The sequence below is a fragment of the Tachypleus tridentatus genome, chromosome 6 (assembly GCF_004210375.1).
Source record: "Tachypleus tridentatus isolate NWPU-2018 chromosome 6, ASM421037v1, whole genome shotgun sequence".
Classification (NCBI taxonomy): domain Eukaryota; kingdom Metazoa; phylum Arthropoda; class Merostomata; order Xiphosura; family Limulidae; genus Tachypleus; species Tachypleus tridentatus.
In genome coordinates, this window is record NC_134830.1 from 124,786,820 (window position 1) to 124,805,787 (window position 18,968).

At 30.7% G+C, this 18,968-nt stretch overlaps 1 protein-coding gene across 1 annotated transcript in view; it reads right to left on the reverse strand.

Annotated features, from left to right (window-relative positions):
- LOC143253579 (BRCA1-associated protein) overlaps positions 1–18,968 on the reverse strand; it is a 34,242-nt gene that overhangs the window by 9,867 nt on the left and 5,407 nt on the right. Inside the window, exons 2-11 of the mRNA XM_076507662.1 lie at positions 15,846–16,046; positions 14,429–15,158; positions 13,809–13,919; positions 9,123–9,201; positions 4,589–4,702; positions 4,267–4,332; positions 3,793–3,875; positions 3,056–3,131; positions 1,492–1,559; positions 918–1,062 (exon numbers count right to left, since the gene is read on the reverse strand). Of these exons, the coding sequence (XP_076363777.1) occupies positions 918–1,062; positions 1,492–1,559; positions 3,056–3,131; positions 3,793–3,875; positions 4,267–4,332; positions 4,589–4,702; positions 9,123–9,201; positions 13,809–13,919; positions 14,429–15,158; positions 15,846–16,046 (1,673 nt within the window). The remainder of the gene's footprint in view (positions 1–917; positions 1,063–1,491; positions 1,560–3,055; positions 3,132–3,792; positions 3,876–4,266; positions 4,333–4,588; positions 4,703–9,122; positions 9,202–13,808; positions 13,920–14,428; positions 15,159–15,845; positions 16,047–18,968) is intronic.

Genomic DNA, 18,968 nt, shown 5'->3' on the forward strand with positions numbered 1-18,968 from the left:
CATACATACAAGTATGCGTATATATAACATTGTTACAGAAATCATACATACAAGTATGCGTATATATAACATTGTTACAGAAATCATACATACAAGTATGCGTATATATAACATTGTTACAGAAATCATACATACAAGTATGTGTATACATAACTTTGTTACAGAAATCATACATACATGTGTATATATAACTTTGTTATAGAAATCATATATACAAGTATGCATATATATAACTTTCTTACAGAAATCATACATACATGTATTGTATGAACACTTCTATCATACCAAACTAAAAAGTTTTTAAATACATTCTAATTTTATAACAATCTCCATTTTAAAGCTATAATCTAATTATGATATTCTTCATTTGTTGTTCAGTGTAAAACTACTCAATGGGCACATAAATGAGATTTAATGACATTATATAGTATAGGACCTATGGACATTACTAAATATGAGATATATTGACTGATAGATATGGGAGAGTCTATTAACATTATTGGATATAAACTCTACTCAATAATGAGTACAATGGGTACAAAGTTTACTGTTATTAAAAGGTATAACTTTAAATGGAAGGACAAGATCCCATTTAAATTTAAAAAACATGTGACTACCATATATATGCAAAAACGGCTCGTTTGGGTTGAGAAAATATTTTACATAGAAGAGCAAACAACGTTTCGACCTTCTTTGGTCATCGTCAGGTTCACAAAGAAAGAGGTAACTGAACGGAAGCTGACCACATGTTTGAAAGGGGTTGTGCAACTGAGTGTCGGAACGTAGAGGGCAGTGTTAGATGTTTTAATATATAATTTTATTTATTTTATTATATTAATACCCAAATGAGCCGTTTTTGCATATATATTTCTCTACATCACTGATGTAACTACCATGCTTGAGAATAAAATATTTACACTTAGTCTGTTGCTCTCTAGTTCGACTGGCTTCCCATCTCCTTTACTCTGCACCAATCGATGAACATAATTATCTCCAGCATAGTCCCAAACCCGGTTGTTACCGAGGTGCAGAGCATATGTGTGCTCGGTTTCAACATAATGTCTGAAAACAATCAGTTTTTACCAAACAACATCTACAAAACTGCACACACACTAACTTAGTTTTCTACAAAATATTATAAGTATAATAAAACTAGGATAAAATATCTACAATAACACTGTTTACCAGTAACCATAGCCGATTCAATAAATGCTTCCTTCAAGTTTAGGAGTTTTCTACACAACAGGTACTTCTAACAAATACACAGATCTGAAATGCTAATAAACCATATAACATAACCCATTCACATTAGGTCAGTATACCATAAACAACAATAAATTAATATATAGAATAACACTACATATTTACAATAAGCACTAAGTACACTTGTTTTCAGGTGATATTCAGCTTAATGCCAGAAATTACTTTAATATTTTACTGTAAATTAAACCAAATCATTAAATATAGAACAAAATCCATTACATAACTTACTTAAAAGCATGTCCATCAACGTAACGTCCACAACCAACATGACCACATATCAAACAGATCCACAGGCTCTACACAACAAACAAATTTTTATATTAATATACAGTTAATATTTTGTTACTCAAAAAAAACAAGTTAAGTGAAGAAAGTTAAAGTTAGACTATTGTATGACAGGGAAATGTTTAATTAAACAAGAGTTGGTAGCAGTCAAAATCAGATGGACCACTGTACAATAACAAAACAAAGATAGGTGCATAAATCTAACAGCACTTATCTATAGCAAGTTGTCCCACAGAACTACTACTGCAGAAGAATTTTGTATGATACATTGAGTTTAATACAGCCACAGGAAAAAAACATTCCAAGAACACAACTGTCCATTGTAGCTAAAGGAGAAACCTTCCTTTTGGAAGTATTTAAAGAATACATCTCTCCATTGTAATTGAAGGAGAAACCTTCCTTTTGGAAGTACTTAAAGAACACATCTCTCCATTGTAGTTAAAAGAGAAACCTTCCTTTTGGAAGTATTTAAAGAACACATCTCTCCATTGTAGCTAAAGAAGAAACCTTCCTTTGAGAAGCATTACAAGAACACATCTGTCCATTGTAATGAAAGAAGAAATCTTCCTTTTGGAAGTATTTAAAGAACAGAGTTGTCCATTGTAGTTGAAGGAGAAACTGTTCTTAGAATATAAACATGATAATTTATGTGAATTTTGTTCTTAAAAATTTGCACAAGTTTCCTCAAAGTACACTGTCAAATAGAAGACATGTCCAAACATGTATGAGTGATATCTGGTCTGTGTCATCACACTGGATGAAGCATGCATATATTTAAGTATATGCAAATGTCTAGGCCATCTACTACCATTGTATTCCTAATACTTTACAAAAACAGTACAAAGCACATCATAAAATTTTTAAATGGAATTACTGGTGGTTACAACCCACAGAAATAATGAAAAGTTAATCAAGAATCGAGAAAAATTTCACAGTGAATTCTACGTACTATCGTCATGCTAATACAGTGACACCATGAGAAAGTAACACTGCTGTTCAGACCTAACAAGGTATGGCATCCAACCACATATCAACACACAAGTCCCTCAGCAACAAGCAAGTACAAATAGGAATTAGAGTTCTAGTTAAATCATAATCTTCCATAGAGTTATGTGCCTCTAGGTTATATATCACTGACTTTAATTTGTTTTCTCTCCTTTGTAAACTAAGAATATTCACATTTTCAATAACATCACAAAAGATTCTAACAAAATAAAACACTACAACATGAACAATCTCAAAGTCTACTTCACCACTTCTAACACTAAACTTTGTAGTGTAACTTTGAATGTATTCAGAGACATGGATTACTAAAGAAGTCCCTGAAAACTTCCAACACTAAAACTGTATCAGATGACAACTTTAACAGTAATATAGTTTTAAACATTTTTACTTCAAATCTATATTTTCTCTTTATAGAGACATTTATTATTTAAATTATTAAATACTTTTAATAAAACCTAACCAACTTATTCATTCAATCAAAAGAGTAATCATAGTTTCCTACTTCTTGAGATCCACAACCAAAACAATGGTTGTCTGGGACAGCTTCAGGCGTTTGACAATAACGGCACACAGGACAGCTAAATTAAGAGAGAAAAAAACTGTAATCTCCACAAAATAAAGATCTGGACTGAAATTCACTGAATGCATAACAATATCTAAATACTCATAAATTACATTCCTGTGAACTTACTAACAGGAGCACTTATTATGCTGGTAATCCTAAAACCTGCAGTTGTACAATACGACAATACATAGTTACATGAACAATTACACAATGTGTGTTCAACAATATGATGATAAATGAACAAATGTTAACATTTAAACACCAAATAACTTATGAAACAGTTTATGAAACAATACATCAAAACCAAATGATAACTCAGTAAACACTATAAAATATGGTGACTCGGGGAAGAAATAAAATATGGCAATTTAAATAAACAGAGCCAAATACAATACCTCAGGAAACACAATAAAATATGGCATTTTAAAGAAACAGAATCAAATACAATTACTCAGGAAGCACTATAAAATATGATGACTTGTGGAAGAAATAAAATATGTCAGCTTATGAAACAAACCAAATATGACAACTCAGGAAACACTAAAATGCATCAATTTAAGAAACAATACAAAATGTGTTGACTTAAGAAACAACATAAATAATTTCCATTATTAATATTTTATGTATATTATTTTCCTTTTTGAAAATTACTTAATACACTGATCAAGTCTTACCTTGTATCTCCCCACTTAGACAGACAAGTCCCATGGAAGGAATGGTTACACAGGATTGTTAAGATGCCTTCTACAGATTCATCCTAGGAGTTCAGAAATATTTCATTAAAACAAACATTACACCACACAAACTAAAAATAAATAAAGACTATTTTTAAGAGTATTCTGTTATTTACATCAGTATTAGTGATTACAAAGATTCTTAAACCTACTAGTAACTTAGGTCCTTACTAGTTATGTTGTAACCCATAATTCACATCTATAGAAGTAGAAATCAAAAGTTAAATATAAAAATTAAAAGCATTTCTCAAGTAAGAAGGAATTGTTGAGAAATATGTGCATTTCATTCAAAAATATGCAACTGAAATCATCATTATACAGTCATGCTATAGTGGAAGTAGGAATAGTAAAATAACAAGCTCTAAGCTCCAGCCATATATATAACAACATTTTCACAAGTGTAATGAATCTCACCATTCTTTCTAAACACACAGGGCAAGTAGGAAGTTCAGTAAGTCCTGACAGTGGCATACAAATTTCCTGGAAGAAAAAAGGGAAAAAAAAACACCTTACAGATATTTAATAATTCTTTTATGCAACAATAAATTCTTCAGTGAATGCTATTATGAGCATAAACAGATGTTTATTTTTTCTTACTAATACAATCCCCATTAGTATACAAAGGAACGATGCACACATGATCAAATTGTAGGCTAAGGAAATAACTTAATATAAAACTTATATAACCAGGTGCTTCTCATGAAAAATAATACACTATGTTTAATTTAATCCCAACCTCAGATTCTTTCACTGTTTCCACTTTGGCTACATAGACCAGATGGCAGAGTTCTGGCTCAATCGTATTGAACCTAACACCATTGTAGCTCTTGTAAAACTCATCAGCCATTTTCTGAAAATAAAATAAAATAGTTCAAGTACAACTGTGCATATAAATATCAAACCTGTAAATAAAGTAGTTCAACTACAACTGTACATATAAATATCAAACCTGTAAATGAAAGTTCAACTACAATTGTATATATAAATATCAAACCTGTAAATGAAATAGTTCAACTACAACTACACATATAAATATCAAACCTGTAAATGAAAGTTCAACTACAATTGTACATATAAATATCAAACCTGTGAATGAAATAGTTCAACTACAACTATACATATAAATATAAAACATATAAATAAAAACGTTCAACTACAGGGTGTTCAGAAAGTCACTGTGCAGTTTTGTATGTTAATAAATATATAAGTGCACAGTGACTTTCCAAACACCCTGTACAACTGTAGCTCTTGTAAAACTCATCAGCCATTTTCTGAAAATAAAATAAAATAGTTCAACTACAACTGTACACATAAATATCAAACCTGTAAATAAAGTAGTTCAACTACAACTGTGCATATAAATGTCTAACATGTAAATAATATAGTTCAATTACAATTGTACATATAAATATATCTGACATGTAAATAATGTAAACTATCTGTAACCCACAAAACATCTGCTGTAGTTTTTCATGTTTGAAATTTCCTTATTATGTTATTTTCATTCCTGTCATTTAAGCTATGTTTGATCAATAAATCCTGGTCTATTTAGAAACAATTTGTGTAGTCAGACAAACTCATGTAGATGTAACTTTATTTAATAAAACTACATGTAAAGTAAATAATAAAGTAATGGTACTTGCATTAACATGTAGAGTACGAAACACGAGTGAGTGTTCAGTGTATGACATGCTTTTACAAGTTGGAGCAAAGAAACTCACACTAAAACAAAGAATAAAATCCACAGTAAAGAAAAAAAAAGTAGTTAAAAGGTGTTTACAGTATGCTATAAAGGAACCAAAGTTAATTATTACAGAGTAAAGTAAATTTGTAATGATGGCAAACATGGCTGAATATACAAAAACATCCAAATACACACTCACCAGGTGATAAGCATTTGGTTTCAAAAGAACTTGGCATGCATATTCTAGACCTAAATAAGTCAAGAAAGCCCATAGCAATTGTATTTAGTGTATTGTTAATTTTTTCGGAGCTTACATGCAGGTTAAGTGTTGTTTGTGTGAAATACTTTGCAAATAAAACCCAAGTTCGCATCAAAGCCAGTCTTCATGTCAAGATAACATTTTGGTCATTGTGTAGCATACTCTTTGTATTAACAAATTCAACTAAGAAAAAACCAGATAACACAATTCTGAATTAAAAGGTTAATATGCAATCTAGACTCCTTGGACAAAAGTCTTTCTAAAGATATGAAATTTGTAGGATTCGTAAAAAGAGTTGGAGACAGACAAATGCAAGTGTATTATTTATATATATGCCTAATTGTGAAACAGGTGTTTTCACAAACTATCTACTATTCTTCAGATTTATATTACACAGATGTAAACTTAAAAACATATTTTGTATACACCACTTGCTAAATGCCCAATATTTCCTTATAGCAAAACGTTTTGTATACACCACTTGATGAACTTCCAACATTTCTTTATAACAAAACATTTTGTATATACCACTTGATGAACTTCCAACATTTCTTTATAACAAAACATTTTGTATATACCACTTGATGAACTTCCAACATTTCTTTATAACAAAACATTTTGTATATACCACTTGCTAAACTTCCAACATTTCTTTATAACAAAACATTTTGTATATACCACTTGCTAAACTTAACATTTCTTTATAACAAAACATTTTGTATATACCACTTGATGAACTTCCAACATTTCTTTATAACAAAACATTTTGTATATACCACTTGATGAACTTCCAACATTTCTTTATAACAAAACATTTTGTATATACCACTTGCTAAACTTCCAACATTTCTTTATATCAAAACGTTTTGTATACACCACTTGCTAAACTTAACATTTCTTTATAACAAAACATTTTGTATATACCACTTGATGAACTTCCAACATTTCTTTATAACAAAACGTTTTGTATACACCACTTGCTAAACTTAACATTTCTTTATAACAAAACATTTTGTATATACCACTTGATGAACTTCCAACATTTCTTTATAACAAAACATTTTGTATATACCACTTGCTAAACTTCCAACATTTCTTTATATCAAAACGTTTTGTATACACCACTTGCTAAACTTAACATTTCTTTATAACAAAACATTTTGTATATACCACTTGATGAACTTCCAACATTTCTTTATAACAAAACATTTTATGTATACCACTTGATGAACTTCCAACATTTCTTTATAACAAAACATTTTGTATATACCACTTGATGAACTTCCAACATTTCTTTATAACAAAACATTTTGTATATACCACTTGATGAACTTCCAACATTTCTTTATAACAAAACATTTTATGTATACCACTTGATGAACTTCCAACATTTCTTTATAACAAAACATTTTGTATATACCACTTGCTAAACTTCCAACATTTCTTTATATCAAAACATTTTGTATATACCACTTGATGAACTTCCAACATTTCTTTGTCTAACAATATAAACAAGGAGAAATTCACATTTAACATTCTTATCTTCTCTGAGTTCTTAAATGTTAGTGTGAAATATAGTATAAACTGACAGCTTTAAGCAAGATTTCGAAACGGACAACATTTACATAAATTGACATTAAACCTTGTGAATGAATTTTCCTTCTGTTGAATCTCTTGTTAAATATGCTTGACTTTCTTGGATCACTTTCTCATTTATCTAGTTCTTAAAGTATCTATGATATGCTAAACTAAGAACATTCAGTATACAACAATGTTTAGGAACGACAAGAGGCCTATTGGTCCATCTAGGCTGTTCCATCCTCTAAACTAAACTAAATCTATTAAAACAAAACAACAACAAACTAAAGACAGAGCCTTAGAACATTCAGTATATAACAATATTTAGGGACAACAAAGGACCTACTGATCCATCTAGGCTGTTCCATCCTCTAAATTAAGCTAAACCTATTTGAAAAGAACAAACTGAAAACCAGCCTTTTACATTCCTATAATTATCAAGCTTTCTCTTAAACCAACTTAAAAAAATTTACTGCCTTCACAACATCCAAAGATCAAACACCCTGTCAGAAAAATAAAAATGTCTTAACTGAAGATGACTCCTAATCTGTCAAAAAGTACATGTCTCCTCTAGTCCTACTGTTTTCACCATTAAATATGAAAAAGGATGTCATCATCAATTCCCTTTACAATCTTAAACATCTCTATCACATCCCCCTAAATCTTCTTTTTTCATGAGAAAACAGTTTAAGAGACCTTAAACACCTGTAATATGGCAACCCCTCCATCCCAGGCACCCCTCTAGTAACTCGACCTCTCAATCATTTTGAACAATTCAATGTTCTTCCTAAGGTAAAGAAACTAAGACTGAACATAATATTGCAAATGTGACCTAACCAGTGACCAGTACAATGTAGTTATAACCTCTTTAGACTTGTATTAAATATTTCATTAGATACAAACTAAAATACTATTTGCTCTACCAATGACAACAACACATTGCTTGGATGGCTTCAGAGACTGATCAACCATTACATCAAGATCCTTTTTCTTCATGACACTGTTAAGGTTATTCCCATCCAAATTATACTTATAATTCAAATTACAATAATCCACATATGTTAGCTTATATCCATTCATTTACCCAACTCACTAGATGATCTGAATCATTTTGTAAATCAGTAGCACCCTCTTCACAGCCACCAACACCCAAGACCTTAATATCATCTACAGGTTAAGTAATTTATTAACAATTCTTTCATGTGTCATTGATGTATATCAAAAAGAGCAAAGGTCTTAAGAATGAATCCTGAGGTACATTGCATATGACATTAAACCATTATTACTGAACTCCATTTGTAATAGCCCTCTACTTTCATCCATTCAGCCACACTTCCATCCAATGAGCTAACTTATCTCCCACACCTAAACTAGTTTAAACATTGAAAAAAATAACTGATGTGGAGTAACTTTAAATGTTTCTATTATTAGTAATATTACACCACTATCATAATTATTCACTACTTAGTTTACTTATACAAATAACAATTCTCATTTTACAATTCCTAGAAGTATTAAGTACCAAATTTTATTTCTATCACAACACAACTAATTTTATTACTAGTACTTGGAATTTCTAAAGCATGGATTCTCAAACGTTTTTTGCTGCTCCTTTCTATGAGAATATCTCGTGACCCCTTTCTTGGGTTGTAACCCCCAAATTAAGAGACAAAAAGTTAAACACACTGAATAAATCAGATTTAATTAAAATCTTCTAGTTTGACTAATATGAAAAAATTAATCACTTACCTGAGTTCTGAACTTCAATAGAACCATATACAGATTAGGCTTAGCATCACGAATAATTCGTATGTGTTCTATATCAGAGCTGAAGGGTAATGCACAGAATATTCTAATTAAAGGGTTTATATTTACACAATTTGATACAAAATATAACTTTCATATGCAGCAATGACTTAAAGAGATCACTAAAAAAGAAATTAAGTACAAGCGTCAAATGCCAACAGTAGCATGTTCCATTAAATACAAGTGTTAGTTACTGGTAGCAAGATGTTACATTAAAATACAAGTGTTAGTTACTGGTAGCAAGATGTTACATTAAAATACAAGTGTTAGTTACTGGTAGCAAGATGTTACATTAAAATACAAGTGTTAGCTACTGGTAGCAAGATGTTACATTAAAATACAAGTGTTAGTTACTGGTAGCAAGATGTTACATTAAAATACAAGTGTCAGTTACTGGTAGCAAAATATTACATTAAAATACAAGTGTTAGTTACTGGTAGCAAGATATTACATTAAAATACAAGTGTTAGTTACTGATAGCAAGATGTTACATTAAAATACAAGTGTCAGTTACTGGTAGCAAGATGTTCCATTAAAATACAAGTGTTAGTTACTGATAGCAAGATGTTACATTAAAATACAAGTGTTAGTTACTGGTAGCAAGATGTTACACTAAATACAAGTGTTAGTTACTGGTCGCAAGATGTTACATTAAAATACAAGTGTTAGTTACTGGTAGCAAGATGTTCCATTAAAATACAAGTGTTAGTTACTGGTATCAAGATGTTCCATTAAAATACAAGTGTTAGTTACTGGTAGCAAAATATTACATTAAAATACAAGTGTTAGTTACTGGTAGCAAGATGTTACATTAAAATACAAGTGTTAGTTACTGGTAGCAAGATGTTACATTAAAATACAAGTGTTAGTTACTGGTAGCAAGATGTTACATTAAAATACAAGTGTTAGTTACTGGTAGCAAGATGTTACATTAAAATACAAGTGTTAGTTACTGGTAGCAAGATGTTACATTAAAATACAAGTGTTAGTTACTGGTAGCAAGATGTTACATTAAAATACAAGTGTTAGTTACTGGTAGCAAAATATTACATTAAAATACAAGTGTCAGTTACTGGTAGCAAGATGTTACATTAAAATACAAGTGTTAGTTACTGGTAGCAAGATGTTACATTAAAATACAAGTGTTAGTTACTGGTAGCAAGATGTTACATTAAAATACAAGTGTCAGTTACTGGTAGCAAAATATTACATTAAAATACAAGTGTTAGTTACTGGTAGCAAGATATTACATTAAAATACAAGTGTCAGTTACTGGTAGCAAGATGTTCCATTAAAATACAAGTGTCAGTTACTGGTAGCAAGATGTTCCATTAAAATACAAGTGTTAGTTACTGGTAGCAAGATGTTCCATTAAAATACAAGTGTTAGTTACTGGTATCAAGATGTTCCATTAAATATAAGTGTTAGTTACTGGTATCAAGATGTTACACTAATTTACATGTGCCAACTACTGGCAACATGATGTTACATTACACAAATATCTATTCACCAACAACATTCATAAATAATGTTATATGTTAAAACAAAAGTTGAAGCTAGCTCAGATTAACAATTTAGAATATGATAAAGTTGACTAATGGTAATGTGTGAATAACTTCATACAACATCCTGCATACTTTCTATCACCATGGGTTGTACCGTTTGTTTTTGCAACAATTTTCATGTTTTCTATATTATACAATGGTTCTTCTGCTGAACAAATGTAAGTAAACATACTTTATATTTCTATTATCATGACACTGTCTTAATCCCTAAGAAAACAAATTAATCTATTTCTTGATTTTATTTTTGCATAATTTAAACAATCAACTAGGTAAAATAATTCATCAGGAATGACCAGCAATCACATAAATACACACAGGATAGAAAATGGCCATTATTCCCTTCAAACTTTGCTTTTGTGACCTGGATAATGAAATTTATAAATTAACCTATTTTCTATGTTAACAGGCAAATTTGCACATTTTCATTTACATAAGGTCTGAATAAAACAACAAATGAATTAAGATTCATGTGTATTTATACAAAAGTTATACAAAAATGTTTAGAAGGAAGTAGTTTTTTGAGATTTGCAACTGTAATGCAAATCACTTTTATGTATCAGCCCCCATGTATAGTCTTCCATCATGTTTTCGTTATATGCTCCTCGGTAGCTGCGTTCAAAGTCCACTATATCTTGGTGGAAACACTCGCCTTGCTCCCCTGAGAATGCTCCCATGTTCTCCTTGAATTTATCAAAATGATCCTCAAGGATATGGACTTTCAGGGACATCCTGTAGCCCATTTTGCCATAGTTCTTTGCCAGAGCCTCAACCAGTTCCACATAATTTTCAGCCTTGTGATTACCCAAGAAGCCCCAAACCAGTGTGACAAAGCTGCCCCAAAGCTTTGTTTTTCCTTTCTACTGAGCTTTTTGGGGAATTTTGTGCACTCCAGGATCTTCTTTATTTGTGGTCCAACAAAGACACCAGCTTTGACCTTTGCCTCAGACAGCTTAGGGAAGAAGTCTCAAAGGTGCTTGAAGGCTGCAGACTCCTTATCAAGAACTGTGACAAATTGTTTCATAAGAACCAGTCAGTTTTATGTGCAATGGTGGGAACAACACCTTCTGGAGGTCCACTAGACAGAATGAGTCAGGGGAAAAGTTCTACAACATTCCAGAAAATTCTTGCAAGTTCAAGAAAATTCTCTATCAGCTACTCAGCACTGAATTTACCTGGAATGTTCTGGAAAATGGGTAAATTTGAAAATTTCATTACCCAGGTCACAAAAGCAAAGTTTAAAAAGAAAAACAGGTCTTTTCCATTTACTTTAGGCATAAGCAACTGGGAAATAACACTTTCTGCCCAGGAATGAGAAAAAGTAAAAATTTTGTTACATAGTGTAATAAACAGGTCATTTCTCTCCTCAATGTATGACAACACGTTTCTAATTCTTCTTTAGTAATGAGCTCTCTTTGTTCCATTTTTGTAATTATATTCTTATTTTATCTGAAGTAACATACCTTCTATCAAAACACACTTATTGTGATAACTTTCTCATCCTTCTGTAACAACAATCTTCCCCTTTTACAGAAATAACATGTCCCATATTTCAATTTTTCTTACAAAGTAACTTATCCTCTCAGATTGTAAGTTCTGTCTTCTAGTATAACTTATCATCATGTAATAAAGTAATTGTTGTTATGGTGTATATGCCTTTTATAAGTAAGCAAAGAGTGATTACAATTACATTTGTCATAAAATATTAGTATTAGGCATAATACATTTCTAAACTCCACATTCTTAGGAAATCTCATGAATTAGAAAAGTGTATGATAACAGTATTCCAACCACACCACATTTGTTATCCATTGTCAAACAATCCAGAGCTCTTCAGTGCAGCTGGGTATAAAAACACAACAATGATCAGAAAACTGTTTATGTAAGCCATCTGATGCAGTTACAATCATTACAGTGTATACAAGCAGCAGCAAGGAATTGTTTGACAGTTTTGTTTTCACCTTAATCTATAAAATTAGTTACAGTCTTTTTTTAAAAATTCTCAAGTTTTGTTTTCATATTAACCTACTGTTCTTGTTAGTCTTTTACTGAAGATTTCTAACAGTTTTGTTTTAACCTTAATCTACTGATCTTGTTACTCTTTTATAAAAGATTCCTAACAGTTTTGTTTTTACCTTAATCTGCCAATCTTGTTAGTCTTTTACTGAAGATTCCTAATGTTTTGTTTTAATCTTAATCTGCTGACCTTATTAGTCTTTTAATAAAGTTTTCTAACAGTTTTGTTTTCATATTAATCTACCAATCTTGATTACAGTCTTTTACTGAAGATTCCTTACAGTTTTGTTTTCATATTAATCTACCAATCTTGATTACAATCTTTTACTGAAGGTTCCTTACAGTTTTATTTTCATCTTAATCTACCAATCTTGATTACAGTCTTTTACTGAAGATTCCTTACAGTTTTATTTTCATCTTAATCTACCACTCTTGTTAGTCTTTCAATAAAGATTTCTAACAGTTTTGTTTTCACCTTAATCTACTGATCTTGTTACAGTCTTTTAATAAAGATTCCTAACAGCTTTGTTTTCATCTTAATCTACTGATCTTGTTACAGTCTTTTATTAAAGACTGTAGACTGGTAGTGAAAAATATAATAATAAAAAATAATAGTCAGTCCCTAACACAAACCACTACAGTGGTTTATAATAACATAATCAAGTAACTTCTTATATTCTCAGACAGTAACTACAATCATCAAACATTACTTATCACAATAAAATTGAGTAACCTATCTTCTCAGGTAGTAGCTTTAATAATCTCACAGTTATTTCTTATAGCTGTAATAACCTACTGTATCAACTGCTAGAAATATCTATTCTAATATCACTAAGCTTTAATCTACAAGAATGACAAACATTTAAAAAAATAAACTGAATTAATGAGATAAAAGCTAAATTTTCAAACTGTTTCCAATAATACATAAATGATGAGAATATAGCACAAACACATTTAAGTGTAGTAAATGTACAGTTGTTGTTAACAGTCTATAGAGACAAATTCTCAATGTTATGCTAAACTCTAACAAATTATTATTTTTACTTCTCACCTGAAAGCAGCAGTATACTGTAAAAGATCATGAGAAGTCATAGTTGCTGGTACGGCCAGAATACACAACATCTCACTGCGTTCTGCTTCCTCATTCACTGGTGTACTCTGGCTACATGTATACAATTAGCTTACATTATGTTCATATCAAAGTATTACATACATGTTACTTTTTACAGCAGTATTTCATTATCATACAGCTGACAAGAAACAAAACTATGGTTACAATAGTTTCAACTTACCTTACAAATCAAAACAATTCTGACCAAGGTAAGTTAAACTGAAACTATTCTGACCAAAGTTTTGTTTCAGTTTAACTTATAGATCATAATACCTGACAAAAAACAAAACTTTGGTCAGATTAGTTTCCATTTAACTTACAAATTAAAACCTAACAAGAAACAAAACTCTGATTTAAGTTAGCTTATAAACCATTAAAAAGAGGGAAAAAAACCTTAGTTAAAAAATGTGTTAACTGTTAGCTTAAAAAACAAAACTATTTGGAAAAGGTATAATTAATTTAATCATTGTCAAAAATTAAATGTCTTTACTAAGAAGTCACAGACAGTTGAAATCAGTTACTGAATCATAAGGAAGACATTGCAAAGGTACAATACTTACTTTTCTTTGTAAAGATGTAATATTCCCTTTGTGACTTCCACAAAATGATTGCCAGAATAAAACTGAATCTGAGAACATGCATTTTTAGAGGACTTGTCTGTAACATTTTGTCCACCTTCACTAGATACAAGAGAGAGTTCTTTTTCACTTTCACTAACACAATTAAATGTTTCTTCTGCATTCAAGTTGTCTGTAACAACTGTTATTCTCATAACTGAAGAATTCTGATTAATAGGTGCATTAACGTCCCCTAAAGATAATTTATTATTCAGATCTTTATTCTCTGGAATGTCCAATTTGTCTACTTCACTTTCTTTAATGGGCAATGTTACAATTTCCGAGTAAGAAACCGTATTTTTTACTTTAGGGCTTTCTGGTGTTCCTTTTGCTTTATCATTTCCATCACTGGATCTAGATGTACCATCTTCACTCTTTTCTTTCCTTTTGGCATCGACTTCTTGAGCCTGTTTTTCTGGCTTATCTCTTGTTCCACCTCTAGATTTCTTATTTTTCTTACTTTCTCTTTTCTTCATGCAAGTATCCACAGATTCGCCCATCTTTTTTTCTTTCCTGTCTGTAGTTTCTGGTTTTTGGAAGACACTCTCTTGAAAGGGAGGGCTTGTGTCTGTTAATTCAGGCTTTTTCACTGAATGTACATGTTCAGGATGTTCCAAGTCTTTTGACTGTCTTCCCGTATCTTTGTACTTTGTAACTATTGGTTCAAATTTGTCTATGAGAAAAATTAAAACATTGAGTACAAATAAGCTGAAGTAATATTTAACTCATACACATATTCTGCATTAAAATTCAATTCCATTGAATGTTCCAGATGATTTACATGCTTTACCTACCAACTAGTTCTGTAACTAATATTATAAAATTTGATTTCAAGTTTTGAATTTTCTTGCAGTAGTTAGAGAACAATGTGTTTTAAATTAACACTATTTTGTTATATCTTTAATGATTATTAATATTTATCTTAAATACAATTCATCTTTCAAAATGTCTAATTTTGGTTATTACATATCAACAAATTAGATTTCATATAATTACATGATGAAACATCTGAAGAAATTAAAATTATTTTTATACACCTTCAATACTTAACTTAAACTGGTGAATAAACAAAATTAACTATATTAAAAAAAATATTAGTTTACACATTATAGTTTATTTAATCACTAATCTACCAATCCATGATTATCAGCTTAATTGGTAATCTAACAATCTAACATTGTTAGTTTTATAATACAAAGAATCAATCTGATAAACACACTTCAAAAGTGTTGAACAAAAATTTTGTTCTTGGACTATTCCATATATTTTACTTTCATCCATGGTACTATTATACACTTCCAATTTTGTTAAGAATAAGAATACAACTTATGATGAGTACAAACTTATGAGAGTATCTTACCGACATTGGTCAATGTCTCAACAGTAATTTTGTGTAACTCTCTACATCCCCGTTTCTTTTCTCTTTCAATTTCCTTGTTACTTTCATCTTTTTCCTTTTCATCAGTAACTTGGCTACTTTCATCCTCAGTATATGTTGTTTCTTTTTTAACAGAACTTACTTTGTTCTGTTTTGCTGCCATAATTTTTGTTACTTTTGGTGCTGTGAAAAGACAATTTACCACATCTACTTTTTATCACATAAAAAAACAATATCTAATGATAACTCAAGTTCAGACTCTTGACATGAGAAAGCAATTATGGTAACAACTATAAAAATACACTGTGTTTTAGTATTCCCAGAAGGCTCTTGTTTGTTGCTTAGTGCAGTATAGAAGTTTTTTCATACAGTTAGAATATGATTTTATTAAAAGTTCAGATATAGAAAAAGTTTTAGCAAAAAGTGAAAAAATAATTTCTATAAACTGTACGTTTTCCTTGTCACTCAGCATGGTTAATCATCTGTAACTAGAACGTATCTACTCCATGAAAAGCCTACAAAAAATAAGCTGCATTTAAGATTCAAAATTGAGTAATACACATAAAGATTCTAAGCCATAGTGGATTGAGAAATTAGTTTATAATCTGTACATTGTTAATGTTTCAGAAGTTTAGGTGCAAAGAAAGAATCTTTGCTATTTTAAGGCTTTGTGGATTAGAGTTTAAAATCTCTTTTCAAGTGTTTAATTATGATTGAAAGACAAATTTAAGAATCTTTTAGAGAAAGATTTTATTTTTTATTGCATATGAAGTGACTAATATGCCAAGTCAAACACTATTAGGTTTTCATTATATTATACAGAAAGTTGACATGTTGGAGAATAACCAAATGATGTTACAAACAACATTGGTAACATTATTAAATTATTCAAATTTATTTAATTTTTTACAAATGTGAAAAATGGACTCTTTCAAACTTTTACATTCTGATCCCCAAGCAATGGCCCATTGCCAAAAATTACAATTTTATGCTCTACAGTACCCATTTAATAACTTATTTGAGAACAGTTAGAGAGCCTGAGTAGAATGCTTAAATATATAATAAACTGGAAGTAATATTTGTATTGGTATTTTAAATGACTTACTCACCCATCAACACCCCTTTTCTCCCTGGTCATAATAACTGATGATAAACTAAGTTTAAGATCCAAAAGAAATTAAAAATGCATCTAAAACTCTAATACAGGCTAAGTCTTTGGTAGAAGAATTTCCTGGTTAACCACTAATGGAAATATATTTATGATTATGATTAATGCATTCTTATGGCATTTCACATTGTGATAAGAATGTTTTAAACTGTCACATCCAATGTTGGGTGCATCCTGTACAAAAAACAAAACTGCACCATTGAATTATAAAAATATAAAATACATCTGTAACCATTATTTCCACAAATTAAAAAAAAGGAAGGAAAGTCCTATTTATTTAATTGTATATATAAACTTTCCATTTGCAAGTTGTCACTTTGGGTTGATTTCAGCATTCTCCTAATGAAGATATTAGTTTCTGTGAATTTTCTTAACTTTTTCTGTGGAAATATTAGCACTAATATCAGGTCATCCCACAAGTAATATCCAAAATTTAATACAGAAAGTGCATCATCATTTCTGTCTTTGTAGAAGACTTTAATGACTAAAATATGTAGTAGGACGTGTATAAAAATGTTCAGACAAATAAAGAAACTAACCCAACTCCACTTTTTCAGATCATTAATCAAACAAACCCTTATGAAGATGGATGTGTCTGAGGAGCACTTTAGGCATATAATGCTTTATGAGTTTAAAAAAGGCAACAGTGCAGCAGAAACTACATGAAACATTCATGGTATTTATGGTGTGGAGTCTCTTAATGAAAGCAAATGTCGAAGGTGGTTTCAGAAGTTCCAATCAAGTGACTACAGCTTAAGTGATGTGCCATGTTCAGGTCACCCTGTTGAGTTTAATGATGACTTGCTGCTGGCTGCATTTGATGAAGATTGTGCTGTAACAGTTGAAGAATTAGCACAGAAGCTTAATTCAACCCATTCAACAGTTTACCGTCATCTGCAACAACCTGGAAAATGGATCCCCCATAATTTGACAGAAGCCAACCTTAGAGCAAGAGTGGGCATTTGTATTTCTCTGCACTCTTGTGAACGTAACACATGTTTATTGGACAGGTTAGTGACTGAACATGAAAAATGGATACATTATAAAAATGTTAAGTGCTTCAGATAATGGCTCAGTGCAGGTAAACTGGCTAAATTACAGCCCAAAATGGACCTCCATCCAAGGACAGTCTAATTAAGCTTTTGGTGGGATATTGTTGGTGTGGTCCACTTCGAATTGCTACCACTCAATGTAACAATTAATCAGACTTCTATTGTCAACAGTTAGAGTGCTTGAATGTTGCACTGAAAGAAAAAGAGGCATACTTTGATCAATCATAAAGGTATTGTATTACACCAGGATAATGCACAGCCCCATACAACAAAGATCACATCTGCAAATATTGAAGAGCTAGACTGGGAAAAACTTCCACATCCTCCTTATTCTCCAGACATTGCTCCATCTGATTATCATTTATTCCAAAGCTTGCAGAACTATCTTGATGGAAAAGAGCTTGAAATACATGAAAATGTCAAAACTACCCACTCTACATTCTTTTTCTCCAAACCCCAAGAATTTTATAGAAGTGGCATTCAGAAGCTTGTGAATCATTGGCAGGAAGTAATTATTAATAATGGAACATATATTATTGATTAAGTAACATTAAAAGCATTTGATATCCTCTCTTTTTCTGAACCTAAAATTGGACATAACTTAAGGTAACCTGATAGTTCCCTAGAAGAAAATTCAAAATGAGCCACCTATAACTTTACTAACCAATCACTATTTCTCAATCTCTGCTGTCAGAGTGATATAACTGCCTGTATCTCAGATTTTAGAAAACATAGACTAGTGATGTAAAGTTCTTTTTCCATTATTTTCAACTATACAAGCTAATAGTTCAGCAGAGTGATGAAAGCTTAGAAAGACATTGCACAACTGCCACAGTTACTGTCCACATACTTATTTACCATCCACACATTTAGTTACCATTCACA